The 27,763-nt window shown below is 43.9% G+C and overlaps 1 protein-coding gene across 1 annotated transcript in view; it reads right to left on the bottom strand.

The window, feature by feature from the left end:
• The window catches only part of PPIP5K2 (diphosphoinositol pentakisphosphate kinase 2), a 93,130-nt gene that overhangs the window by 44,052 nt on the left and 21,315 nt on the right, over window positions 1-27,763 (bottom strand). The window contains exons 6-13 of the mRNA XM_065405953.1: window positions 22,910-23,064; window positions 21,528-21,629; window positions 18,730-18,891; window positions 14,694-14,815; window positions 8,873-8,974; window positions 8,216-8,302; window positions 1,908-1,983; window positions 1,703-1,812 (exon numbers count right to left, since the gene is read on the bottom strand). Coding sequence (XP_065262025.1) covers window positions 1,703-1,812; window positions 1,908-1,983; window positions 8,216-8,302; window positions 8,873-8,974; window positions 14,694-14,815; window positions 18,730-18,891; window positions 21,528-21,629; window positions 22,910-23,064 — 916 coding nt within the window. The remainder of the gene's footprint in view (window positions 1-1,702; window positions 1,813-1,907; window positions 1,984-8,215; window positions 8,303-8,872; window positions 8,975-14,693; window positions 14,816-18,729; window positions 18,892-21,527; window positions 21,630-22,909; window positions 23,065-27,763) is intronic.

The following is a 27,763-nucleotide window of genomic DNA, read 5'->3' as shown; positions in this document are numbered from 1 at the left end:
GGCACCATACATCCTTATGGCTATCAGTATCCAGATCTGATCTGTCACATACTGATAGCCACTATTTGTTATCCAATGAAGCTCCAAAATGGGATTCATAACACTTCCAAGTGTAACAAGCTTTTATCACAATATATTATAGGGCAAGTTAACTGTCTAGAAACAATTATTACTATCTGGTTAATATCTAATATCAATTTCAGCACTAACCGGTAGTTAGACACTGCCATACCTTAAATACATAATGAGATACTAAACATTATTTAAAGTTTAAAATGAGTTTTCGTACTATGTGTGGGTTACTGAGAACAAGATCTTTCATTCAATTGCAACAACTCTTTTTTTGAACTCTCTGTAATACAGGGAGTATACACACCACAAATTACCATTTGTATTACGGTAGTGCCTACACATGCCAACTGAGGTTAGGACTCTATTGTGTAAGACACTGTACAAACACATAACAAGAGTCAGACACTGCCCCCAAAAGATTATACCGTATATACTCGTTCATAAGCCGAATTTTTTTAGTAAAAAAGGGAAGCTCCAGAGACGGGGGGCGGGGAGGGGAGGGTCGGCTTATGAATGGGTATAGAGAGGGAGATGTGGGACACAGCCCCTCCCCCCAACAGAGGGAGCAAGGAGACGCAGCACAGCCAGCAGAGACAGAAGGGAAGAGGCGGGGCCAGAGTCTTTCCACTTCTGTCCACGCTGCTCTCCCCCCAGCCTCCAAAGCAGCTGCAGCTCCGGGGCTGGCAGGCTGCAGCCGTGCCGCTCGGCCCCACCCCCCAGAGCAGGCTGTGGCCGCGCCGCCCGGGCGCCGGAGCACGCTGCGGCCACGCCGCCCAGCCCAGCCCGCTGGAACATGCTGCGGCTGCGCCGCCTGGTCTGGCCCGCCAGAGCAGGCTGCGGCCATGCTACCCAGCCTGCCGGAGCAGCTCCAGCCAGGTCAGAGACATCCTCCACTGGCCCTCCCCAGATAAGGTGGGAAGGGATGGGATGGGGAGAGTGTGGGGGTCCCGGGCTAGGGGTGGGGTCATGTGGGGGGTGGTCACAGGGGTTACTCCCCTGACTCCCAGCCTCTCCCCCCCAAAAAATTTCCCCACCAGTTGCTGTCCCGGCCCATCAGGGTAAGCAGCTGGCGCGCCGGGACACTTTGTTTACTTAGGTTTAAGTCCATGCCTGCGGACGCTCGAGGTATACAAACCATCTCGGACCACCAGCGGCTTATCCTGATGGCCCGGGAGCCAAAGTTCACTGACCCCTGAATTATAGGGTTGGTTTATGAACGGGTTATAAAAAATTTCCATTTTTACTTATCCGTCTTGGGGGGGGGGGAGGGAGTCGGCTTATAAACAAACCAGCTTATGATCAAGTATATATGGTAATTTATATAGACAACATGGATAACAGGATAAGGCAAAGGAAGTATTTCCCCCATCATACAGATGAGGAACAGGTTAGATTAAGTGATTTGTACAAGGTCACACAAGAAGTAAAACCAGACCTCCTCACTACCAGTGCAATGTCTTAATCACAAAACCATCCTTCCTCTTAATATATTCAAAAATTCAGATTAGTATTGTTATACATTATATTGTCAGTTGATAAATTAATGTAAGGGAATTAGTTTTGAAAGCTAATGAGATCAAAATAACAGTTATGCCAGTTCCGATGTGAGGATTAAAAATTAGATCCTTACATCTCCAAAACAGTCTTCAGCTGCTCAAGTTTTGCTTTGCTTTCTTCAATTTCAGAGTCATTGTTTTGCCCAAGTTCTAGTAAGAGCTGTCTTGCTATATCAAGCACCTCCTAAAAAAAACAAAAATGAAACCACTATATATAACAAGGAATTCTATTATTCATCAATTATAGAACCAAGAAAAAGAAAATCAAGATAGACTTGCCTGTAACTGTTTGGGTTTCTTCAGTTTTAGTTTTCCTGACTTATATCCATCACATTTTTCGAAGAGATCAAAAAATCTTTAGGAGAAAACATACAGATTAAAAGGATATCTAATAAATAGGATATCTAATACACTTTAAGGCAACAGGAAGATTTTCAATTAAAGCAAAATGAAGAGCAGGAACTAACCTCCCTCATCAATCCCCAATTTGAACACCGCAGAATAATGAGAAAGTTTGTTCTGATATGAACCTCTCTGTTCAATGAGGTCTCATCTCACTAGCACATGACTTAAACACAACTGCAAAATAAGAGAGCTTTTTCTGTTAGCTTACTAAGGGTATGTCTACACTACGAGAGTAGTTCGATTTTACTTAAATCGAATTAGTGGAACCGATATTACAAAGTCGAACATGTGTATCCACACTAAGAACAGTAATTCGAATTTGTGAGTCCACACTAACGGGGCAAGCGTCGACATTGGAAGCGATGCACTGTGGGCAGCTATCCCACAGTTCCCGCAGTCCCCGCTGCCCATTGGAATTCTGGGTCGAGCCCCCAATGCCTGCTGGGGAAAAAATGTGTTGAGGGTGGTTTTGGGTAACTGTCATCATTCAACCGTCACTCCCGCCCTCCCTCCCTGAAAGCGCCGGCGGGCAATCAGTTCGCGCACTTTTCTGGTGAGTGACAGCGCGGACGCCACAGCACTGCGCGCATGGCGCCCGCTGCGACCATCGCTGCAGTTATGGCCGTTGTCAACACCTCGCACCTTATCATCCACCTTTTTCAGAGGCAAATGCTGAGAAATCGGGCGAGGAGGCTACGGCAGCGCGGTGAGGACATGAAGTCTGAGACTGGCACAGACCTCTCGCAAAGCACAGGACCCCGCGCCGTGGACATCATGGTGGCAATGGGTCATGTTGATGCTGTGGAACGGCAATTCTGGGCCCGGGAAACAAGCACGGACTGCTGGGACCGCATAGTGCTGCAGGTCTGGGATGAATCACAGTGGCTGCGAAACTTTCGCATGCGTAAGGGAACTTTCCTGGAACTTTGTGAGTTGCTGTCCCCTGCCCTGAAGCGCAAGGACACCCGGATGCAAACAGCCCTGACTGTCCAGAAGCGAGTGGCCATAGCCCTCTGGAAGCTTGCAACGCCAGACAGCTACCGGTCAGTCACGAACCACTTTGGCGTGGGCAAATCTACCGTGGGGGTTGTTGTGATGCAAGTAGCCAACGCAATCGTTGAGCTACTGCTCTCAAAGGTAGTGACCCTGGGAAACGTGCAGGTCATCCTAGATGGCTTCGCCGCGATGGGATTCCCAAACTGCGGTGGGGCTATAGATGGAACTCACATCCCTATCCTGGGACCGGAGCACCAGGCCAGCCAGTACATTAACAGAAAGGGCTACTTTTCAATGGTGCTGCAAGCACTGGTGGACCAACATCGTTGGGACGTTTTACCAACATCAACGTTGGATGGCCAGGCAAGGTTCATGACGCTCGCGTTTTCAGGAACTCTGGTCTGTTTAGACGGCTGCAGGAAGGTATTTACTTCCCGGACCACAAAATAACTGTTGGGGATGTGGAGATGCCTATAGTGATCCTCGGGGACCCAGCCTACCCGCTAATGCCCTGGCTCATGAAGCCCTATACAGGCGCCCTGGACAGTGAAAAAGAACTCTTCAACTACCGGCTGAGCAAGTGCAGAATGGTGGTGGAGTGTGCTTTTGGACGTCTCAAGGGGAGATGGAGAAGCTTACTGACTCGCTCTGATCTCAGCGAAACCAATATCCCCATTGTTATTGCAGCTTGCTGTGTGCTCCACAATCTCTGTGAGAGCAAGGGGGAGACGTTTATGGCAGGGTGGGAGGTTGAGGCACATCGCCTGGCTGCTGATTACGCCCAGCCAGACAGCCGGGCGATTAGAAGAGCCCAGCGGGACGCGCTGTGCATCCGGGAGGCTTTGAAAGCTAGGTTCCACAGTGAGCAGGGTAACCTGTGACTATTAAGTTTGTTTAAAGAGAAGCTGAACCTGCCCCCGTTTCTTTACCCACTTAATGTTGACTATCCTCTCCAGTTACATACCCCCTTCACCCCGTTGCCCCCCTTCCAACACACCTTTAAAAATAAAATAAATGGAACTTTGTTCATTAACACCGTTTTCTTTATTAAGGGTTTCGTGGTAAAGGGTTGAAACTGGGACGCAGACTGTGGTGGGGAGCAGGTGTAGTGATGGAAAGGACGCTTCTAAACTCGAGGAATGACAGGCTCCTGCTCCTAGAGCGGTCCGCAGTGGTGGACTGGTTGTTTCAACGGAGCCTGCCACCCCTCCTTTTCGGGACTCTGTGTGTGGGGGCTATGTGACTTTGTGGCGGGGGAGGACGGTTACAGATCCCCTGCTGCGTGGCTCTGTCATCCAGGCTAAGGACCGCTGCATAAGATCTGTAACCACCCTCCCCCGCCACAAACTCACATAGCCCCCCCACACAGAACATGAAAACCACCTCCCAGACTGACCAGGGTGCCTAGTGACTGCAATGTGTGTGTGACCTGCTGCTGAACCTGCCCCCGTGTCTGTACCCTGGTAAAGGTGACTGTCCTCTCCAATTACCAACCCCATTTCCCCCCTTCAAACACACTCTCCTCTAAAAGAACCTGACGGAAACAGTAATTAACAGAAACATATTTTTTATTAACAACTACACAGTTAGGGGATGACACTGGGTTGGGGGCTTGGGTGAGGTGCTTTTGGAGTGAAGGAAAGGACTTATCAAAACTTTGGGAATGAGAGCCGTCTGGTACTTGAGCAGTCTGCAGGGGTGGAGTGACTGTTTTCACGGCCCCTGCCGCCCCTCCTTCTTGGGACTTTGGGTGAGGGGGGGATGGGACTTTGTGGCGGGGGAGGGTGGTTAGAGACTGCAGCGGGGCTCTGTCCTCCTGCCTCCGGTCCTGCAGAACATCTACAAGGCACCGGAGCGTGTCCGTTTGCTCCCTCATTAGTCCAAGCAGCGTTTGAGCCGCCTGCTGGTCTTCCTGCCGCCACCTGTCCTCCCGTTCGCTGTGTGATCGCTGGTATTGCAACATGTTCTCCCTCCACTGGGTCTGCTGTGCCGCCTCGGCTCGGGAGCAGCCCATAAGTTCGGAGAACATCTCGTCCCGTGTCCTTCTCTTTCAGCGCCTAATCTGCGCCAGCCTCTGGGAGGGGGATGCCGGGGTAGGTCGGGAGACACTTGCAGCTGTGGGATGGGAAAAAGGGAGTGAATTCCTCACAAAGATACATTTTTGTGAACAATGAACCTAGTCTTTCTCTGTGAACAAGACCATGCACAGCACCTATCACATGCGCACTCAGGACAAGGTCGAATTTTCGGCCTTTCCATTCAGTGCCTGGGGTCTTGGAGTACAGATCACACAAGCGGGGCAGGACAGCGGAATTCGGGTAGCAGGCGGACATGGTAAGCCGTAGACTTTTGGCTGCTGAAAGCTTAATTTATAGCAGTGCCCTCCTTTCACGTTCAAAGCAATGCCCCTAGCGTTGGCCAGTTCCTGCTGCCGGCAATCCGGCCAGCATGAACTCTGCCCCTGTCCCACCCCCCTCGCGGCTGTCCCCGGGAAAGATCCCTGTATGCTGCCCCTGTCCCGCCTCCACCGCGTGGCTGTAAACCGCCGGTTACATTTATGTAAAAGAACAGGCAATCAGTCCCAATACTAACATTCCCCTAATTTAAAGCAGGTCACCATGAGTGATATCACTCTGATGAGGATTTCGGACACAGAGAAAGACCGCATGCTGTGGGAATGCCAGCAAAAACCAGGGACCTATGCGGCCATGCTGTGCGAGGCACTGATCCCGGAGTACTTGCTGCTAGCCTGGCGCGGAAAAGTTTCCTACCATGGAGGACGCAATAAGGCCGCTCTCCCCAGGAACCTAATGCAAAGGCTTTCAAATTACCTCCAGGAGAGCCTTGTGGAGATGTCCCAGGAGGATTTCTGCTCTATCCCCGGACATATTTACAGAATTTTCCAGTAGCTGCACTGGCAAGGACTAAAAAGTAGAGCGCCTAGGGCAAAGTAATCATGAAAAACCCATTGTTAATATTCCATTCCTGTTCTGATCAAAATAAATGTTTACATATTTAAAACACTTACCGACTGATCCTTCCCCTGATTCTGTGTCCGGGTTAACGCCTTGGGAGGGTTGGTAAGGGATCTCCGTGAGGGTGATGAAGAGATCCTGGCTGTCGGGGAAATCAGTGTTGTATGCGCTGTCGACTGCCTCGTCCTCCTCATCTCCTTCCTCATCTTCCCCGTCCGCAAACATCTCCGAGGAAGCGGCCGTCGACAATACCCCATCCTCAGAGTCCATGGTCAGTGGTGGGGTAGTGGTGGTGGCCGCACCTAGAATGGAATGCAGTGCCTCGTAGAAACGGCATGTCTGGGGCTGGGATCCAGAGCGTCCGTTTGCTGCTTTGGTCTTCTGGTAGCCTTGTCTCAGGTCCTTGATTTTCACGCGGCACTGCGTTGCATCCCGGCTGTATCCTCTCTCAGTTATGGCTTTGGAGATCTTCTCGTAGATCTTCGCATTCCGTTTTTTCGATCGCAGCTCGGAAAGCACGGACTCATCGCCCCACACAGCGATCAGATCCAAGACTTCCCTATCAGTCCATGCTGCGGCCCTCTTTCTATTCTGCGATTGCATGGTCACCTCTGCTGGAGAGCTCTGCATCGTTGCTAGTGCTGCTGAGCTCACCACGATGTCCAAACAGGAAATGAGATTCAAACTGGCCAGACAGGAAAAGGAATTCAAATTTTCCCGGGGCTTTTCCTGTGTGGTTGGTCAGAGCATCCGAGCTCGGACTGCTGTCCAGAGCGTCAACAGAGTGTTGCACTGTGGGATAGCTCCCGGAGCTATTAGCGTCGAATTCCATCCACACCTACCCTAATTCGACATGGCCATGTCGAATTTAGCGCTACTCCCCTCGTCGGGGAGGACTACAGAAATCGATTTAAAGAGACCTCTATGTCGAACTAAATAGCTTCGTTGTGTGGACGGGTGCAGGGTTAATTCGATTTAACGCTGCTAAATTCGACATAACCTCCTAGTGTAGACCAGGCCTAAGACTGAAAAAATACAGGTACTACACAAAAGATATGAAGAATCCTGAGTAAACAGACATATCTGTTCAAAATTTAACAAAAAACCCAACACAACATTATTAGTTATAAAATACTAAACATATGGCTCTGCAGACTTACAGCAAATCTTTCACTTAAAATCTGAGCACAGAATCTAGCCCTCAAATGATATTTTTACTACTGTAGCACCTAATCATAGATTAAGGTCCCACTGTGTTAGGTACTGTACAAAGCAATAACAAAGAGGGTCCCTTAGCCTCCCAAAATGCTTACACTTCAAGTATAAGGCAAGAGACAAAAGGTATCAAGAAACAACTGGGTAAGCAATAGTTTATGAAGGCCTTAAAAGCAGAGACTAGTAGTTTGCAATTGATGCAGTGGAAAAGGGAGAGCCAGAAAAAGAGCAGAAATTAAGGGGAGATGCAGTCAAAGCAATGAGCCAGGAAAATGATCTTTGCAGCAGCATTAGACAAACTGCATTGTCAAGGCAGGAGAGAAGGAGGTTACAGTTGCTGGAGATGTGAGATGATTGAGGCCTGGGCAAGTGAATTAGCTATGTAGATAGAGATGAAGGGATGCACCTTAGAGATGTTATGCAGGAAGAAGTATTAAGATTTAAATGTAGTTTGCGCATATGCATGTGCAATTCCCACTGAATTGAACCCGCATATCCAAGGCAAGAATTTTGTCTTAAATACCAAACTTAATTTATGTCTACACTTACGGCAGTGCGTAACAAACAAACACTGCATGCCCAGCTAGTATAGGGATAAATAGCAGTGCAAATGGTGAGGCACTGCTTAGGCTAGTAGAATGCCCGACATACCTGAACCCTAGGGTATATATCCTACTTGGCTCTCTACTCGCCCATGCTGTGCATCCCACATCTACAATACTATTTCCAGCAGTGCAGTGTGTCCCACTGCTGGAGCTTTTCACCACTGCAATGAAAGACTCCAGAAAAAGGGAAAGGTTCTGGCAGGGTGGAGGCAGCAGGAAGAAAGGCTCCAGTAATGAGCCTTTCCCCATTGAAGCCTTTCACTGCTAGGTGTAGCTACACACTGCACTGAATGTGGATGCAACCTGCCTCTCACTGCAGTGGGTAGCTCATGTACCCTACACACTACTGCACGTGTAAATAAGGTTTGCCTTTACCCAAATTCAGACTTACTTCTGATGTTTAACTTCCATTTTCATTTTTTGTTTTGGTGTACGGTCCCCATGACGTATTACAGCTATAACACATCTCAACTCCATCCTGAAATTTAAAAAAAGTCAAGTTACATTTCCCAGTTCTATACACCACTCATGGTTTTTATATTATTAAATGTGTGAGTCAGACAGACAATTATTTAGTCGACAAAAACATACTTGACTAAGTATTGAAATGATTGTAGGATATGCAAGAACATAAAGTTATCTGAAAATGATGTAAGAATGTAATTTACTATAAATACTGGTTTTAAAACTTAGCTAACTACAGAATATCTATTTTAAATAGTTTTTGAAACAAATCCATTTTGAGGTTTATTTAGTAAAAGAGAATGTTTATGAAAAAAGTGTGTTAAATTGACACTAGAATATTGATTAGCAATAAAGCAAGCTATTTTTAGAACAGACTGCACTTGAAAATCTGCTGTTCTATACTCAGCTTGACTAAGGATAAAAAACTTCGATTGCTGGAACATCAATTGCAATTCACTTCTTGTTTTCATCACACAAAACAAGTGTTCTTAGCTGAAGCTGATATACCTTGGGAGAAGAGAAAATTCACAGAAAGGTTATGTAAGGACTTTGCACAATTCAGCTAAAGATACTTTTCTCTTACATTGTTCCAGATGTGGTTGGCACAATAGGGATATCTTCAGCTTCCAAAGGTATTGACCATGGGATTTGAAATTGTGGAGCAAGTTCTCGCATTATGATATTTCTAAATGGGGAAAAACAAAAATTTATGACTAAATTAAAATGCTGAAATACTGTATATATTAATTTATTTAAATAAAATATTCTGTTTTAGTCAACAACAGTTTATTAGACAAACACTGAGCACTGGATGGGCACTTACAGATGTATTTTTATTTTTCAAATATTTAAATACTATTATGTTGAACTACTGAAGTCTGGTCACAATAGCTACAAAGAAGACAATCTAACATTATCTGCAAAATGTAGGTATAATAAATTCTTCTAAGAGCTTCCTGTAATCTACTCTAGTAAGTGTCATGTTAAAATACACCAATTCGAATATATCACTGTTCATACAGGTTTTAATCTGGAGAACTTTAAAGGATGGTGTAATGTATTTTAGGGTATGTCTACACTACGGGATTAATCCGAATTTACAGAATTCGAATTTTGGAAACAGATTGTATAAAGTCGAATGTATGCGGCCATACTAAGCACATTAATTCGGCGGTGTGCATCCATGTACCGGAGCTAGCATCGATTTCCGGAGCATTGCACTGTGGGTAGTTATCCCATAGATATCCCATAGTTCCCGCAGTCTCCCCCGCCCATTGGAATTCTGGGTTGAGATCCCAGTGCCTGATGGTGCAAAAAACATTGTCGCAGGTGGCTGTGGGTACAGCCTCACCCCTCCCTCCATGAAAGCAACGGCAGACAACCGTTTCGCGCCTTTTTTCCTGGGTGAACACTGCAGACGCCATACCACGGCAAGCATGGCGCCCGCTCAGCTCAAGACAGCAGTCATGAACATTGTAAACACCTCGCGCATTATCGTGCAGTTTATGCTGAACCAGGACCAGAAAAACGAGGCAAAGAAGAGGCAGCGACGGCAGCGCGGCGACGAGAGTGATGAGGACATGGACATAGACACAGAATTCTCTCAAACCGCGGGCCCCGGCGCTTTGGAGATCATGTTGTTGATGGGGCAGGTTCTATCCGTGGAACGCCGATTCTGGGCCCGGGAAACAAGCACAGACTGGTGGGACCGCATAGTGTTGCAGGTGTGGGATGATTCCCAGTGGCTGCGAAACTTTCGCATGCGTAAGGGCACTTTCATGGAAATTTGTGACTTGCTTTCCCCTGCCCTGAAGCGCCAGAATACCAAGATGAGAGCAGCCCTTACAGTTGAGAAGCGAGTGGCGATAGCCCTGTGGAAGCTTGCAACACCAGACAGCTACCGGTCAGTCGGGAATCAATTTGGAGTGGGCAAATCTACTGTGGGGGCTGCTGTCATGCAAGTAGCCAGAGCAATCACTGAGCTGCTGCTACCAAAGGTAGTGACTCTGGGAAATGTGCAGGTCATAGTGGATGGCTTTGCTGCAATGGGATTCCCTAACTGTGGTGGGGCGATAGATGGAACCCATATCCCTATCTTGGTACCGGAGCACCAGGGTACCCAGTACATAAACTGCAAGGGGTACTTTTCAATGGTGCTGCAAGCACTGGTGGATCACAAGGGACGTTTCACCAACATCAACGTGGGCTGGCCGGGAAGGGTTCATGACGCTCGCATCTTCAGCAACACTACTCTGTTTAAACGACTGCAGCAAGGGACTTACTTCCCGGACCAGAAAATAACAGTTGGGGATGTTGAAATGCCTATAGTTATCCTTGGGGACCCAGCCTACCCCTTAATGCCATGGCTCATGAAGCCATACATAGGCAGCCTGGACAGTAGTCAGGAGCTGTTCAACTACAGGCTGAGCAAATGCAGAATGGTGGTAGAATGTGCATTTGGACGTTTAAAAGGTCGCTGGCGCACGTTACTGACTCGCTCAGACCTCAGCCAAACCAATATCCCCATTGTTATTGCTGCTTGCTGTGTGCTCCACAATCTCTGTGAAAGTAAGGGGGAGACCTTTATGGCGGGGTGGGAGGCTGAGGCAAATCGCCTGGCTGCTGATTACGCGCAGCCAGACACCAGGGCGATTAGAAGAGCATACCAGGAAGCGCGGCGCATCAGAGAAGCTTTGAAAACCAGTTTCATGACTGGCCAGGCTACCGTGTGAAAGTTCTGTTTGTTTCTCCTTGATGAAAACCCACCCCGTTTATTGACTCATTCTCTGTAAGCAACCCACCCTCCCCCTTTGATCACAGCTTGCTTTCAAAGGAAATAAAGTCACTATCGTTTAAAAATCATGTATTCTTTATTAATTGATTATAAAAAGAGGGAGAGAACTGACAAGGTAGCCCGGGTGGGGTTTGGGAGGAGGATCGGAGGGAAGGAAAAGGCCACTAAAAAAAGGTTAAAATAATGACAGCCTTTTGCTTGGGCTGTCCACTGGGGTGGAATGGGAGGGTGCACGGAGTCTCCCCCAGGCGTTCTTACACGTCTGGGTGAGGAGGCTATGGAACATGGTGAGGGGGGAGGGTGGTTATACAGGGGCTGCAGCGGCAGTCTGCGATCCTGCTGCCGTTCCTGAAGCTCCACCAGACGCTGGAGCATGTCTGTTTGCTCACGCAGCAGCCCCAGCATTGCATCCTGCCTCTTCTCATCTTCCTGCCGCCACCTCTCATCTCGAGTGTCTCTCCTCTCCTCACTTTGGTCCCTTCTGTCCTCACGTTGGTCCCTCATGTCCTCACGTTGGTCCCTCATGTCCTCACGTTCACTGGTATCTTTCCTGTACTTTGATACCATGTCCTTCCACTCATTCAGATGAGCTCTTTCATTGCGGGTGGATTCCATGATTTCTGCGAACATCTCGTCTCGCGTCCTCTTTTTCCGACGCCTTATCTGAGATAGCCTTCGGGACGGAGGAGGGAGGGAGGGAAAAAAAGGAGAGAAGTATTTAAAAAGATGCATTTTACAGAACAATGCTTATACTCTTTCACGGTGAACAACACTATTCACATTACATAGCACATATGATTTCTGTGCAAGGTCACATTTTGCATCTTAATATTGAGTGCCTGTGGCTTTGCTGTTAGAGATCACAGACGCAGGTCCGGGCAACAGAATTCGGCTTGCATGCGGCCATGGTAAGCCATTGTCTTTCGGCTTCTGCGCCCTCCTTTCCCACATACCAAGCAAAGCCCGTTGAGTGCTGTGGTTTTCCTGTTAACCTGCAGCAGCAGAAAACAACCTAACCCCCCCCCCCCAATCCAATTCTCTGGGATGATTGCTTTATCCCTCCCCCCACCGCATGGCTGGTATCAGGGAAGATCCCTGCTAGCCACATGTGAAAAGCTCAGCGCCAATCCCCCTTCCCCCCCCCCCCCCCCCCGCCCCCGGCGCTTGGCTTACTACAGGGAAGGATTTCTTTTCAGCCACAGGCAAACAGCCCAGTAGGAAGGGCCACCTCTGTCCCCTTAATTAAATTCCCGTATTTCAACCAGGTTACCATGAGCGATATCACTCTCCTGAGGATTACACAGCGAGATGAAGAACGGATGTTGCTTGAATGCCAGCAAACACCGGGACCATACGCTGCCAGGCTTTGTCATGCAATGATATCAGATTACTTGCTACTAGCATGGCGTGGTCAAGTGTCCTACCATGGAGGACGGAATAAGGCTGCACTGCCCAGAAACCTTGTGGAAAGGCTTTTGGAGTACCTCCAGGAGAGCTCCATGGAGATGTCCCTGGAGGATTTCCGCTCCATCCCCAGGCACGTTAACAGACTTTTCCAGTAGCTGTACTGGCCACAAATGCATCCCAAGTCCTCAGGGCAAATTAATCATTAAAAAACGCTTGCTTTTAAACCATGTTTTATATTTTAAAAGGAAAACTCACCTGAGGTCCCTTCCATGGGGTCATGGTCTTGGATACTGCCTTGGGAGGCTTGGGAGGGTACTTCACCCAGGCTGAGAAAAAGATCCTGGCTGTTGGGGAGAACGGAGTGCTGTGTGCTCTCCGCAAGCTCGTCGTCGTCCTCCTCCTCCTCCTCTTCCCCATCCGCAGAATCCTCAGGTGTGGCTGAGATTACCCCCGCCTCGGAATCCACGGTCAGAGGTGGGGTAGTGGTGGCTGCCCGCACTAGAATTACATGCAGCTCAGCGTAGAAGCAGCATGTCTGTGGCTCTGACCCAGAGCGACCGTTTGCCTCCTTTGTTTTTTGATAGGCTTGTCTGAGCTCCTTAACTTTCACGCAGCACTGATCTGAGTCCCTATTGTGGCCTCTCTCCATCATGCCCTTGGAGATTTTTTCAAAAGTTTTGGCATTTCGTCTTTTCGAATGAAGTTCTGCTAGCACTGAATCCTCTCCCCATATAGCGATCAGATCCAGTACCTCCCGTACGGTCCATGCTGGTGCTCTTTTTCGATTATCGGACTACATGGTTACCTGTGCTCTCCACGCTGGGCAAACAGGAAATAAAATTCAAAAGTTCGCAGGGCTTTTCCTGTCTACCTGGCCAGTGCATCCAAGTTCAGATTGCTGTCCAGAGCGGTCACAATGGAGCACTGTGGGATAGCTCCCGGAGGTCAATACTGTCAAATTGCGGCCACACTAACCCTAATTCGAAATGGCAATATCGATTTCGGCGCTACTCCCCTAGTCGGGGAGGAGTACAGAAATCGATTTTAAGAGCCCTTTATTTTGAAATAAATGGCTTCGTTCTGTGGACGGGTGCAGGGCTAATTCGATTTAACGCTGATAAATTCGAATTAAACTCATAGTGTAGACCAGCCCTTAGATACTTAACTCAATCTATGAACAATGATTCCTAGACTTCCCAAACTTAGTGCAAGTCTGCTGTTGATTTAGCTCTGCTATAACAATGCTATTTTTAATATAAGGAAAAAATGTAGATGAAAGCTCTTTGCACCATGGCAGGAATCTAGACTAAGTTGACTGTGTACAACTGGAGAAGTGCACTTGAATCTTCAGACTTCCTGCCACTAAATCTAAGCAACAAGACTGTAGTTGATGTTATTATCTAACAGGAATTATTTCCCTCCTTTCAGCTCAGGTGATTCAGTGTAATATGGTCTTTTTGCACTACATCACTAGTATAATCTTGTTGTAAAGACAGTTTAACTGGCCAACACAGAATCACCCTAATTTATGGGTGACAAATCAGTGGCATGGTAGCAGAGAAAAGGGGGCATGGTTGAAGGAAGGGAAGGCACAGTCAGGATCCTTCTATATCACACCAATCCTGGTCTAAATTTTCAGCCCTTTGGGCTGTTGTAGCCAATATGAATTACAGTAGTCTGATAACTGCCTCAACACAACGTGGGCAGCAACAGCCGGGCCCAAAGCCGCACCCAGACAAGGGCAGTGCAAAGCTGTGCTTTCAACCAACCTCTGTACAGCACACCTTAACTTGCACTTTTTATCTGGGTTAGTTAATCCGTTAAGCAAATTTAACAAGTTAGCATATTTCTTTATTTTTCTAACAAAGATGTTCTCAGATTGATTTTGAATTCTGCAATTGTCACTTTTCTAAGGCATAAGGGAATGCACATGAAAATAAAAAAAATAAACTTTTATAAATTTATTTTTGATTTCTAGTTATTCTAGATGATGCTCGCTTTAAAAGCAAAGGCTTTTCCTGCTTTAAAGAAAAAACTATCCAGAAGATTCCTTGAACTTGTTTCAATCCTGGAGTAAAAGGAGCCCTCAAAAAAAATGTTTAAGACAGAAATACTTTGGAAACTGGATGAAAACTTCCATAGCAAAGAAATGATTGCATGAACATATAAACCAATCATATAATATCAATTAATGAATTCTTACCCAAGTATCTTCGCACAATCATCATAGTATTTCATGGAGTTCTTCACAAAACTGAAGCCATTGACGTCACAGACATAGGATTGTCCATTAGCACGCAACAAGTCAAAGCCACAAACTGTTTGCTGTTAAGAATAAATAGTGAAAAGCACAGTTTCCATTTCAGTCAAGGGTCTCGTGTTTCCAGACCTGCATGTTAAGTATGGTTCTGATCTGAAAAGGCAACACAAAAATGGCATTGTGGGTTCTATATTTATTGTTCTTCAGTGACTCCATATTAAATTTGTTCAGTTTATACACAATGTTTTCCTAATTACTTGCCTTACATCCCAACCTGAGTTCTTAACTTCTCACACATCACTAGCAACATGAATTCTGCATGCCAAATTCTGCTTTCCGTTACACTTGTGCATCCACATTATCTTCAGAACTCCCACTGTCCATAGAATTTGGACTGCAGAATCCTCTTTTCTGGTAGTGGTAAGAGTTAAGGAGAGAGATAAACACATACACACACCACCTTCTTAGCTCTCAGAATTACCAAAAAATATGCTATTTATAAACTTGATGCACTAATGCCATTTTTAACAGTCACTTTTCAGATTATTATTTGTTATTTGTATTACTATAGGAGCCCTAGTCATGGACCAGGAACCACTGTGCTAGGTTCTTTACAAACACAGAACAAAAGACAGTTCCTAACCCAAAAATAGTGTGAGAGTAGAACCACATGCCTGAAATTGGTGGGAATGTACTGAACATGGCTCAGCTGTGCCTCCGCTGTCACCACTAGTGCTATTACAGCTACACTGTTATTATACTTGTGCTAGCTTACTGAGAGCTAGCCTGAGTATGCGTACATGAGGAGGGGAAATCACACCCTAGCTCATAGTGTAGATGTAAGCCTTAAATAGTTATTAGTAAAGACATTTTGCTCCTTTCCCAGATTATTTCAAATTAGTTTTCAAATACAAAAACTATACATTATATTTGGGACTCTTGGTTCTGACATCACTGAAGACTTTACAGCTTAATATATTCTAGCACTGGGACCAGTGCTGGCACCAGTTAGGAGTCACACCTCTGTGATTAACTGCAACTGCACCACTAAAGGCCCATTGTTCCCAACAAAACATATATTTAAGATTATGCAAGCTGAATGCAAATAGATTTGTTTAATACAAAAAAATCAGCCTTTACAAATTAAACTGAGTGAATGTAAGCTAGCATGCACACATGGAAAACAGGAGAGAAAAATATGCATGTTTCTGAATTCAGATCTCTCTATTTGTCCACAATGGCAGTAGTAGGCATCTTTCAGTCTCGAGAGACCATGGGAATCTACCCGAGAGGTAAAAAATGTACTCAGTTGGTTTTATGGCAGCCGCGGCTGTGGCTGAAGAGACCCATTCGAGAGAGTATCTCTGCTGCATCTGTCACATTTAAAGGTGATGTTTCGACTCTTTGGGCTCTGCCTTCTGCAAGCTCTTTTCTCCTCTGCTAAGCTGGACTGCTTCCCCTCATAACTCAGGAGACCTTTGTTTAGCTCTTGTTTCCAAAGGCTGCGGTCTTGAGTGTGATCTTTCCAGTTGTCCACATCCATGTCCATTTCTTAGAGGTCTCACTTGCACACATACTTGAAACACAATTTTGGGTGTCCTTTGGGTCTTTTTCCAGATGCCAATTCGCTGTAGATTATGTCCTTTGGGATGCGCCCATCATTCATTCGGCACACATGCCCAAGCCAGCAGAGGCATCTCTGGTTGAGCAGTGTTTGCATGCTGGGTATGCTGGCCCGCTTGAGCACCTCAGTGTTGGTGACTCTGTCCTTCCAGGAGATGCCAAAGGTTTGATGAAGGCAACGCATATGAAAGTTGTTGAGCCTCTTTTCCTGATGAGAGTATAAGGTCAACATCTCGCTCCCATAAAAAAGTGTGCTGATAACACATGCACAACACATACAGATCTTTGTGTGTTCTGTCAGTTTGTTGTTTTGCCATACCCTCTTTCTTTAGTCTAGACATTGTGGCGGCTTTTCCAATGTGGATGTTGAGTTCCATTTCAAGTGAAAGGTTGACTGCAATAGTGGACCCCAGGTATGTGAACTTGTTTACCACTTCAAGTTCATAGTTGTTGATCTTGATGGAGGGTGCTTTCTCAACTCCTTGGCATATTACGTTCATCCTTTTTAGGCTTATGGTAAGCCCAAAGTCTTGGCAGGCTTTGGAAAAACCATACGTAAGATTTTGGAGATGGACTTCTGTGTGGGCTGTCATTGCTGTGTCATCAGCAAAGAGGAGGTGTTGGATAAGGGCCTCTCAAGTCTTGGTTTTAGATCTGAGTCTTGCAAGATTGAACAGCTTCCCATCAGATCTTGAGTGCAAGTAGATTCCCTTAGTTGAGGAACCAAAAGCTTGTTTCAGTAGCAAGGAGAAGACCACCCCAAACAGAGTTGGGGCAAGTACACAACCTTGCTTAACTCTGTTACGCATCTGGAAAGCCTCAGAAACTGAGTTGTTGTACTGAACTGTGCCATATGTGTTTTCATGGAAGGATCAAATCATGCTTGAGAGCTTAGGGGGGGACATCCAATCTTTTCTAGAAGCGTAAATAGTCTACTTCTACTGACAAGGTCAAAAGCCTTTGTGAGATCGACAAAGGCTGTTGTGACAAAGTTCCTCCTCTTCCTTGGTGGGTTCTGCGCTTTCTGGCAGATTTGCTCGCCTCAGAGGTTTTCGGCAGTCCTCAGTTTGGCTCCTTTTGTTAGAGGCACAAACCTGCCGTTCACTCGGCTAACCTCATCACTGGCCAGCATGGAGAAAAGGAGAACAATCCCCCGCAGTCTCTGCTGGCCCACCTAATGGGTCGGGGGACAGGCCAGAGACCTTCCCCTCTGGTGGGACCCACAGTCTAGACCAACTTCTCTTATATCAAATAGGGAATTGAGAGGATGGGGGAAACCTGGGCCCGCCCTCTACTCCGGGTTCCAGCCCAGGGCCCTGTGGATTGCAGCTGTCTTTAGTGTCAGCTGCGTGACAGCTACAACTCCCTGGGGCTACTTCCCCATGGCCTCTTCCCAACACCTTCTTTGTCCTCACACTGGACCTTCCTCCTGATGTCTGATAACGCTTGTACTTCTCAGTCCTCCAGCAGTACGCCTACTCACTCTCAGCTTCTTGCGCGCCTCTTGCTCCCAGCTCCTTGCACGCCCCTTACTGACTGCAGTGAGGTCCTTTTTAAACCAGGTGCCCTGATTAGCCTGCCTGTCTTAATGGATTCTAGCAGCTTCTTAATTGGCTCCAAGTGTCCTAATTAGCCTGCCTGCCTTAATTGGTTCCAGCAAGTTTCTGATTGTTCTGGAACCACCCCTGTTACCTTACCCAGGGAAAAGGGACCTGCTTAATCTGAGGCTAATATATCTGCCTTCTATCACTCTCTTGTAGCCATCTGGCCTGATCCCATCACAATATGTAAACGGGCATTTTTTGTTCTCTTTTTTGTTTGTTTGTTTTGTTTGTAGTTGTCTCAGCGATAGTAGACCTTTCAGCTGTGAAGCCACACTGTGATTCAGGACAGATTTTGTCTGTAACGGTCTGCAAGTCTATTCAGGACAACTTGGGCAAAGGCTCTTCCCATAATGCTAAGAAGGGAAATGCCACGATAGTTGTTACAGTCACTCCTGTCACCCTTGTTTTTATAGAGAGTGATGATGTTGGCGTCTCATTTCTTGTGGTATTTTTCCCTCTTTCCAGCACAGGCAGAGCAACTCATGAAGACATTGCAGTAGACTAGGTTTTCCGCATTTTATCACCTCTGACAGTATGCAATAAGAATATTAAAAAACTAATTATTTAAAAACAGGAGAAGTCCACCAGAATAAAAAAAAAAAAAAAAAAAGAAAATGTGAGTGCAATTTTTTTTTCCATTCCAGGAGCTCTCTAACAATAATACCTCTGTTTATGAGCACTGACTAACAGAATTTTCACATAGTACACAATTAGTACTACACATTTTATCAGCTAGTAAGTGGTCTGTTTACCTTAAATGCAAGGCACACTTTCCAAGCAATCAACTTCTCTCTTGCATTCAGGATGACTGGATATCTCACTTCTTTTCCTTCACTGTCTCGTTCTACCTTGCCATCCAAAGCTGGGGACTTCCTAGCTTCAGCATGTGCATAGTCTGGACCTACTGTGTATACCTTTATTTAAAAATTAGAAGTTATTAACTTAGCTACACTGAGTTTATGTCAAGTTCAGATCATATAGCAGCATACACATGTTCAGAAACATTACGGGGGCTTGTCTACACAGAAAATTACTGTATGGCCACCCACAGGCCAACCTTCAATCTAGAGGACACCAGCAGGTGTAAGTGTTCCCTTATACCTTAATCACACCCTTAACCACAGTTCCCTGTGTGTTCTAAGGGTGCAGGTTTCTGCAGAACCCAGTTTGAAGCTATTAATAGCATCCTGTCATATAGACTCACTGCAAATTAGATGGTAATGCTCTTAACCAATGATGAGGTAGCTTCTAGGCTCCCTCTTTGCTTTGTTCTCACAGGACATCCAGCCTGATGCATTATCAGTGACAAATAAAGCAGGAAGGAAGATGGCTAGAGCACTAGTAGTGGAGGTCTTGTGCCAAGGCTAAAAAAAAATATTTATGCTACAATTGAGCAAACTCATATGCTGTGGCAGTACAAGAAGCAAAGAATAAGTTCTCTTCCCCCACCATAGGACCTGCAAAGTCTCAGACAGCAGATTTTTTTTTTTTTTTTGGAGTGGTAAAATGTCTGGTTTTACCGAACTATTTCAGTTTGGGAGCTAGTCCAAGTACCTCCTGTTGTGAGGAAATTGCTTGATTTTTTTTGCAGACAAAATTGATCAAATTAGGGATGCTTCTGTGGTGGCAGAGTTTGGTCTTGAGAGAACAAGGGCCTCGTCTTCTCTTCTAGAATTTCAGCCACTAATACTTGCTGAGGTACTGAGATAACTTCATACCTGAACCTGTATTTTGAATGTATGTCCTTCCTGGGCGATAAGGCCAATGGAAAAGTACTGGGTCTTTTACTTTTGGAGTCTGTTAATGCCTCAGAACTGGCAGACTGCCTATTACTTTAAAGGAAGCTGTAGTGTGGCATTTACTGAAGAAGTTATCGCTTGACACTAACAATCTAACTAATTATTGACCAGTATCACATCTTTCCCAGGAGAAGGTTGTGGTGAGACAACTCTCACTGTATCTAGAGGTCTTTGACCTCCTAGGCCCTTGTCACACTACGTACAGGCGTGGCTTTGGCACAGACTGCAGTGGTCAATAATCTCCTGGATGAAGATCATTTGTCTATACAGGTACTACTACTATCAGCTGCCTGTGATACCACTGATCATAGGGAGGTGTTACTTGTCAGGACTACTCTGTCTTCAATAGCTTCGTTCTTTTCTCTCCAAGATGTCAATAGGTAGTTGTGGGCAATTGCTCCTCTTCCCAAAGAATTCTCAGGTATGGCTCTTGCAGGATGCCATTCTGTCACCTGTCCTGTTCACTGTGTATATGAGGTTGATAGAAAGCATGAGGCGTGGTGTTTGCAACTTGCTGATGACACCTAACTGTATGTCTCCATCACATCTGATGTGATTCAGTAGCTCAGCCAGTGTCTAACTGAGATTAAGAAATGGATGAGGGTGATCAGAGTTGGGGAAGCAATTGGATGAGATGGTGGAGGTAACATCAGTCCCTCTGATTGCTGGAATACATCCATTAGTTATGAGAGTTTGCAGCTTAGGGTTAATTTTAGACCCCCAGCTTCTGTTTGGTTGTATTACAACACAGGCCGCCTTTTACCATCTGTGTTTGGCTAGGAGGCTCTGACTCAGGCTTTCATAACCTCAAGATTAGCTACTGCAATGTGTTCTATATGAGGCTACACCTTAAAAACATTTGAAGAGTGACAATGGGTGAACAATGCAGCAGCTTGCTTACCAAGCAAGGCATCTAACTGGGAGTATACAACATCAGTACTCTGGGATCTGCACTGCACCATCTTCCTACTGGTCTCCAGGTGGAGTTTAAGATGTTGGTTATGACCCATAAAGTTCTACCTAGCCTGGGAGTAGGCCTACCCGAAAGATTGCCTCTCCACATGCCATACCGTCACAGTTGTGGGGAGCCAAAGTATCCAAGCAGGATCTCCCCCTCATTATAAGAGGGGGTTCTTGGTAGGGCGTTCGCAGCAAGGGCTCAGAGACTCTGGCACTTGATCCCTCCCATGGTCCAAAATAACATGAATTTGGTGACTTTCCAGGATCTACTCCCCACACAATTAAGGGAAGGAAATTCTGTAGGTGACTGGCTGAGTTCCTGCTGAAATAATTACTTTAACACTGCTGGGATTTTATTTTATTAATAATAATGTGAGGATGCCCAGTCTTTTATAATTATTTTAAATCTAAATTAATAAAAACTAAATATATAAAGCAAATGAACTAAAAAAAAAGTATAGATAATGTATTAACAATGTACTTTTAGTGTATTTTCTCCAAAGCAGTGTACATTTATAATTAGTCATAGTTTATTAGTAAATATACTAATACTTCTCAAATGTCTGCTAATAATAACTAATAATTTCTAATACTAATTATTCTCAAACTTCATTGCACCGTGACCCCCTTCTGACAACAAAAATTATTACACGACCCCCACAAGGGGGGACCAAAGTCTGAGCCTGCCTGAGCCCTGCCACCCCACAAGACACATTTTCATCTCAAAAACTGCCAAAGCTCTTGGAGTATTTGACTGTTCTAAATATAAATCAGAATGTGCAGTTTCATACCTTTACATCAGTGCCATCTGTAGGCATGAACTCCTCATAAATGTAGGAGCCCGTTTTTCTCACATTGCTTTCAGGGGAATAAACACTGCTCCTGCTGCCAATCTGAAACAAATATTTTCTATTAAAGCCTCTCTTTAAGATAAACCCTTTCACCTCCTTAAATATGCACACTCTCAGAGCTGATTTCTGTCTCTTCTTCCACAATTCCCTCCCCCTCCTGCTTTTGGATAACTAACTAAACATATTCCACAAAGGATGGCTTTATAGATACAAATACATTAAACTATTTAGAGACTTGACTATGAAGTCATATCTATTTAATAGAGGCTGAAAATATTAAATAAAAGTTTCCCAAATGACCGACTACTTCTATACCATAAAATGGTACAATGCTACCTCTGTGCTAATATCCTGCAGCACTACCAGACTAAGGGCACAGATTCTGAAATTACACAGTACTACATTTAGGCTATACACAAAGTTACATTACATCCAGCCTCAGTATGTATCCTCACTGCTAATTGCAATGACTTTTTAATTAATCAAAAGTTAGTAGGAATGCATTGTCACTAGAAAGAACCTTGTTTTAGTTTTAGTCAACAGATTCAGGTCAACAGATCTCTATAACAGCTTCTGTTCCAACCTGTTTGAGTATTTGAGGTGAAAATTCAACAACCTCCTCAAGAGTAGTTCATGTACGTTCTCTCATCAGTTTAGTTTAAACCACCAGTATATTAGGCAACTTGGGGTACGTCTACACTTACTTCCTGGTTCGGCGGCAGGCAATCGATCTTCTGGGATCGATTTATCGCGTCTTGTCTAGACGCGATAAATCGATCCCGGATCGATCCCGGAAGTGCTCGCCGTCGACGCCGGTACTCCAGCTCGGCGAGAGGAGTACGCGGCATCGACGGGGGAGCCTGCCTGCCGCGTCTGGACCCGCGGTAAGTTTGGACTAAGGTACTTCGAATTCAGCTACGTTATTAACGTAGCTGAATTTGCGTACCTTAGTCCGAAGTGGGGGGTTAGTGTGGACCAGGCCTTGTATTCTTGAAAATGAATCCATTCATATGCACAACAAGATGGTGGGCAGAGAAGCAGACCCTGGTTGCAGTGTAGATATCCTAGCAGACCTCCTCTATGTTAAGGAAATTGTCTGCAGGTAGATTATAGACCCTTTTTGCACAACTTCTGTGGTACAAAGGCCATACCTCTGCTAAAGAATTTGGTCTTTTGATTCTGGCTTGTGTAGATTTGCATCTGATTCTCCAAAGATATTTCAGGGTTTGGTTGTTTTTTTTAAGTCACTATAATAGAACCAAGATTACAGTCATTCAGGACAATAATTTTTTTAAATAATTTAAGTGTGGCAATTTCCTCACCTTTCGAAAAAGCCTCTGGCTTCCACCACCAGCAGATGTTGGATAATAAATGTATACATTGTGGTCCTCGGCACTTACTGGCTTCTCTACAAATGGCTTTTGGAAAACTTCCCCATTCACCTCCACCTGGTCTTCTCCTTCAATCAAATTGCATTCTGGAGAAATGAGCACAAAGTAAAGACATATTATGCGGTAAAGGTATATACAATAAAAGTCACAATTACTCACTTTCCAAAAATTAACAATTTATTAGTTAAGACAAAAAAAATATTGAACTATTGAAATTGAATCACCAATTTAAGTTCTTATAAATCATGTTTGGAGCAGTTATTCAAGGAAGGAAGCACTAAGAACGGACCCAGATTTGGCACCAGAACACCTCCCTGGTACAAACTGGGGATGGACCTCTACTCCATCTATTCCATCAGTGCTGGGCTGAGCCCTAAAACACTTAACAACCCAGTGAACTATGGTGCACTGGTGCCTGCTCATCACCCTCCTCTCCATAACTTAGCATCTCTCTGCCATCCCTATAGGTGCAGGAAGGGAACTCGCCTTGTCTCGGGAGTATCTGTGTTTCTTCCCTGTAGGTCACTGGGAAGTACTTTCTCAGTGCAACAGTGATTTACAAGCATTATCTAGGCACAGAGAAAGAACACACCAGCATCTCTACCACCCCTGCTTACTGGATGGATTGATTTAAATCAAAGCAATTTAATTATGAGTTAAATGAGCATACATGAAATTGATCTAAATCACCAATTTTAATCACATTTTGCATTTGTACTTTATTCTCCTAAAGAAAGGCAGATTTTCAATGGTTGGTATAATTTGGTACTTCTTTTTGCTACCCAGAAGGATACACTTTATCTATATATATTTATTTAAGCAATTATATAATTTAACATATATTTATTCAGGTGCTTAATTGATCCATTTATTATGGAAGAAAATGGTGACTGATACATTTCTTATGTACTAGATTGATTTTCTATTCATGGTTTGTCATTTGTGGATGGAAACTTGAATTCAATTAAAAATGTATAAAACTAGCATTTTAAAATTATTTGTTAAATAAAACTACCTTAAATGTGCATGATACAGAAGAAGAATGAGTTTTTCAAAACATGTTTTACATTTAAAACTGACTGATCTGTTTAAAAAAAAGGATGTATTACCAATAGTTAGTGAACTGAACTGATGGTTTCTGGTCACTATGTCCTTCAAGATTTTAGAACTAATAGATCTCATCCTCTAAACCTCATTTTTATTCATACAGTGGAAGAGAAAAATAAGCTTTCCTACTTTTGTAGCTCCCAATCGGTTTCTTAACTTTTGATTAACTAGTCGCTGAACTCAACTAATTGAATAAACTGAACAAAGAAAATATTCTCTGCGCCTGCAGAAGAGGCTACTGCTATCAAAGACTGGTCTAGCGCGTCAACAAACACTGGTTCCACATGCTTAGCCAGCGACTTCCACCAGTTCACTGGTCTGTCTTTTAAAACTTTGGCGGCAAACATGCATTGCCTGATTTTTTTTATTTAATTTAAACTATTTAAATTGAATATATTATAGTAAGTTTAGCTCTTAATGTGAGTTATGATTTCAAATTTAATTGAAAATAGTTTTAAAAGAAAAATATTGTATTTTAATAAAAAATGCTATTTAAAAAAAGATTTATTTTTAAATCACTGATCTTTTTTTAATCCAATCTGATTGCCTCAGTCCCTCAATTTCAGGGAGAGAGAGAGAGAGAGATAGCCTCTATGCTGCAACACCTGCTCATAACAATCCCCTTGACATTACAGAACAGGGAAATGAGCCATCATTGTCACATTCTTCCACACTGGGCAGAGCCAGCCTTGGTATATCAATGTTTTCTTCACCTTAGCATCTCTCCCCCCACTCTCTTATTTCAAGAAGATGCATATACTTGTACATAACCTCAAGAAATCATTTTGTTCCATTTCAAATATTGTACTATTTTTATGAATGATCTGTCCCAAAGTGTCTGTTTAATCATCTCAAACCAATCATGTTCACTGCCATATATTAGATTAGAAACCAACCCTTAGATAGAAATTCAGATTTTTGAGATAACTTATATAGCATGCTACAATTCTACCACCAATGAAATTAAAAATACAAAAATCTTAAAATCTCTGAAACTAAGTATTTATTAACAGAATAAACTGTAAGACTGCATCATAATGGATACAGAAACACTTGGCAAACTTTCAGTACCTTGTATTGCAATTTCCAACTGAATCGAGTTCACTTTTTTCAAGTTGCCTATTGCACAAAGTCCAGCCAGCTACAGTATTTGCTTAAGCAGGCCGTGTGCAATTTCCTGGCTGTGGTTTGTAGATTAAAAAGTTTATGATACAAGAGCTAGAATCTGATCAAAGTGAGTGCCTTTTTCTGAGGAGGAAAAAGGTAATGAAGAAATTCTGGTCTATCCAATTGTTTAAAACGTTTAAGGAAAGTTCAAAAGGAACTTTGAAACTTGATCTACCATCCAACCTTATTTCATTGCTCATATGCCTGATGTTACCACTGTAGTTAAATTACTGGACTCAAATGCAATACATAACAAAAAGGGGGAACACAAAGAGACTTCAATAGTTAAATGGATGATGTAAGTAAGTGACTTTATGAATTATTTTTGAAGTAAGATTGTCTCTTTTATGGCTATCACAGCTACACTTGCATCTTCATTCCCTCTTCCCTCTCCCCTCCTCCGACAACATCAGGTGTGAGAGAATATTTGTCCATGTATATTAGAAGGATCCAGGTTCAATGTCTCTACTATAAATGTGATTAAGACCTAGTAGACAAGGGACATCCATTTCTCAAAAAATGGGTCTCTAATGGCCTTCCTGCCAAACCATCTTAGTGATACCAGTCTTGATATCCCATTAGTCCACTTCAAATATCCCATTTTCTTTCAAGCTGCCTTTATATGTGGAATGCCTTTCCTGAGGCAAGATACCAGGCCACTAGTCTCTCCTCATTCAAATCCCTTTATGACTTTCTATTGCAGTGACATGAAATACTGAGTCTATATACACACACAACATTAAAAAAAAAAATCATTATACTTTCCACTAGCTTTTGCCAGGTTATCTTATTGCTCTAACTCCTGTCCATCTAGCTGTGTTATATTTTGTTATACCAAGTCTGAAGTTAGATTGGCCCATTGTATTATTTTAATAGTTTCTAATCTGGGGTACTCGGCACTTTCTGAAATTCAGGTTTCTAACAGGAATCAAGTTAAGCTTCCAAATTTTGAGGTACCAATGGGTACAATTTTCCAAAAATGCCTCATTAACTTATGAGCCCAAGCCCTATTTTCAAAAGGGACATATACTTCACTCAAAATCAACTGAAAGTGATTGATGCACTTCGAATGTTTTACTCAAAATGTATCGATCATTTTGGAAAATTCTGACCTATGCTCTCAGCTTGCCTTCTAAACGTCATAGTTTTTCCAGTTTTTATGACAGACGATTCAACTTCCCTTCAAAGAGGAAATTAGTTATATTCACGGAATACAATTGTGGTATTTCCCTCAATCCCAATGTTCCCTAAACCCTTTTTTCTGGATTCTTTCTCAGTTTTAGACATAGCGACTTACAAGACTTATATAAAAACTAAGATTTGTTACATTTTTAAAAAATGTATTAGGGAATCATCAGTAGGCCGATATGCAGTTAAGGATGCACTGAGAGTTGCACTTCTAGTGAGGAAGAAACTTCTGTTTTTTTGAAAAACAATGAATGAATCCAATTCCAAGGCAACAATCTTAAGCAGAGTGAATTTTCAGGACAGATGGATTGCCTCTCAAGGACTCACACTTTAAGGACAGAAAGGACCATCGTAATCATCTAGTCTGACCTCCTGCAGACTGGAGGCATAGAACCTCACCCACCCTCTCCTGTAATAGACCCCTAACCTCTAGCTGAGTTATGGAAGTCCTCAAATCATGATTTAAAGACTTAAAGTTACAGAAAATCCATTTACTCTACTTTAAACCTGCAAGTGACCCATGCTGCAGAGGAAGGCAAAAATAAACCAAAAAAAACAAACAAACAAAAACCCACCCAAAGTATCTGCCACTTTAACCCAGGGAGAAAATTCCCTCCCAACCCAAAATATAGCAATCAGTTGGACCCAGAGCATGTCGGCAAGAACCACCAGCCAGACAGTTACACTTTCTGATCTCCAAGAGGTAGACTTTCTTGCTAATTCATCCCATCTTCCATTCCTTGTAGGCTTTCTGCTTTCTCTTAATCAACTGTTTGAGATGCTTGCTTATCCAGTTTGCTCTGCAACCACTCCCTATGAATTTTTTTTCCTTGCTTGGGATGCAGGTTTCCAATAGCTTCTGCAACCTTGACTTAAAGTAATTCCAAGCCTCCTCCACATTCAGATCCTTGAGTTCTCCAGTCCAGTCCACTTCTCTAATTCTCTTAATTTTTAAAAGTTTTCCCATTTGAAATCAAGGACCCTAGTTGCAGACCTATTGTTGTTTCTCCTTCCATTTGGTTTAAACTGATTTAGCTCATGATCCCTCAAACCAAGGTTGTCTCCAACCATCAGTTCTTCTATGAGGTCCTCAACTACCCATCAATACAAAATCTAAAATGGCATCACCTCTTGTTGGTTTGGTGACTATTTGGTGTAGAAATCTGTCAGCTATCACATTAAGGAAAATCTAGGCCCTATTATTAGTAGTAGCATTTGTCATCCGATCTATAGCTGGAAAATTAAAGTCTCTCATAATCACACAATTCCCAGTAGTATTTATTTAATTAAATACAGTCTCTATATTTTAGAGATGGGAATTGA

The sequence above is a fragment of the Emys orbicularis genome, chromosome 6 (genome assembly GCF_028017835.1).
Source record: "Emys orbicularis isolate rEmyOrb1 chromosome 6, rEmyOrb1.hap1, whole genome shotgun sequence".
NCBI classification, from domain to species: domain Eukaryota; kingdom Metazoa; phylum Chordata; order Testudines; family Emydidae; genus Emys; species Emys orbicularis.
Note: the sequence above shows the minus strand (reverse complement) of the source record. Positions and strands in the feature narration are given on the sequence as shown.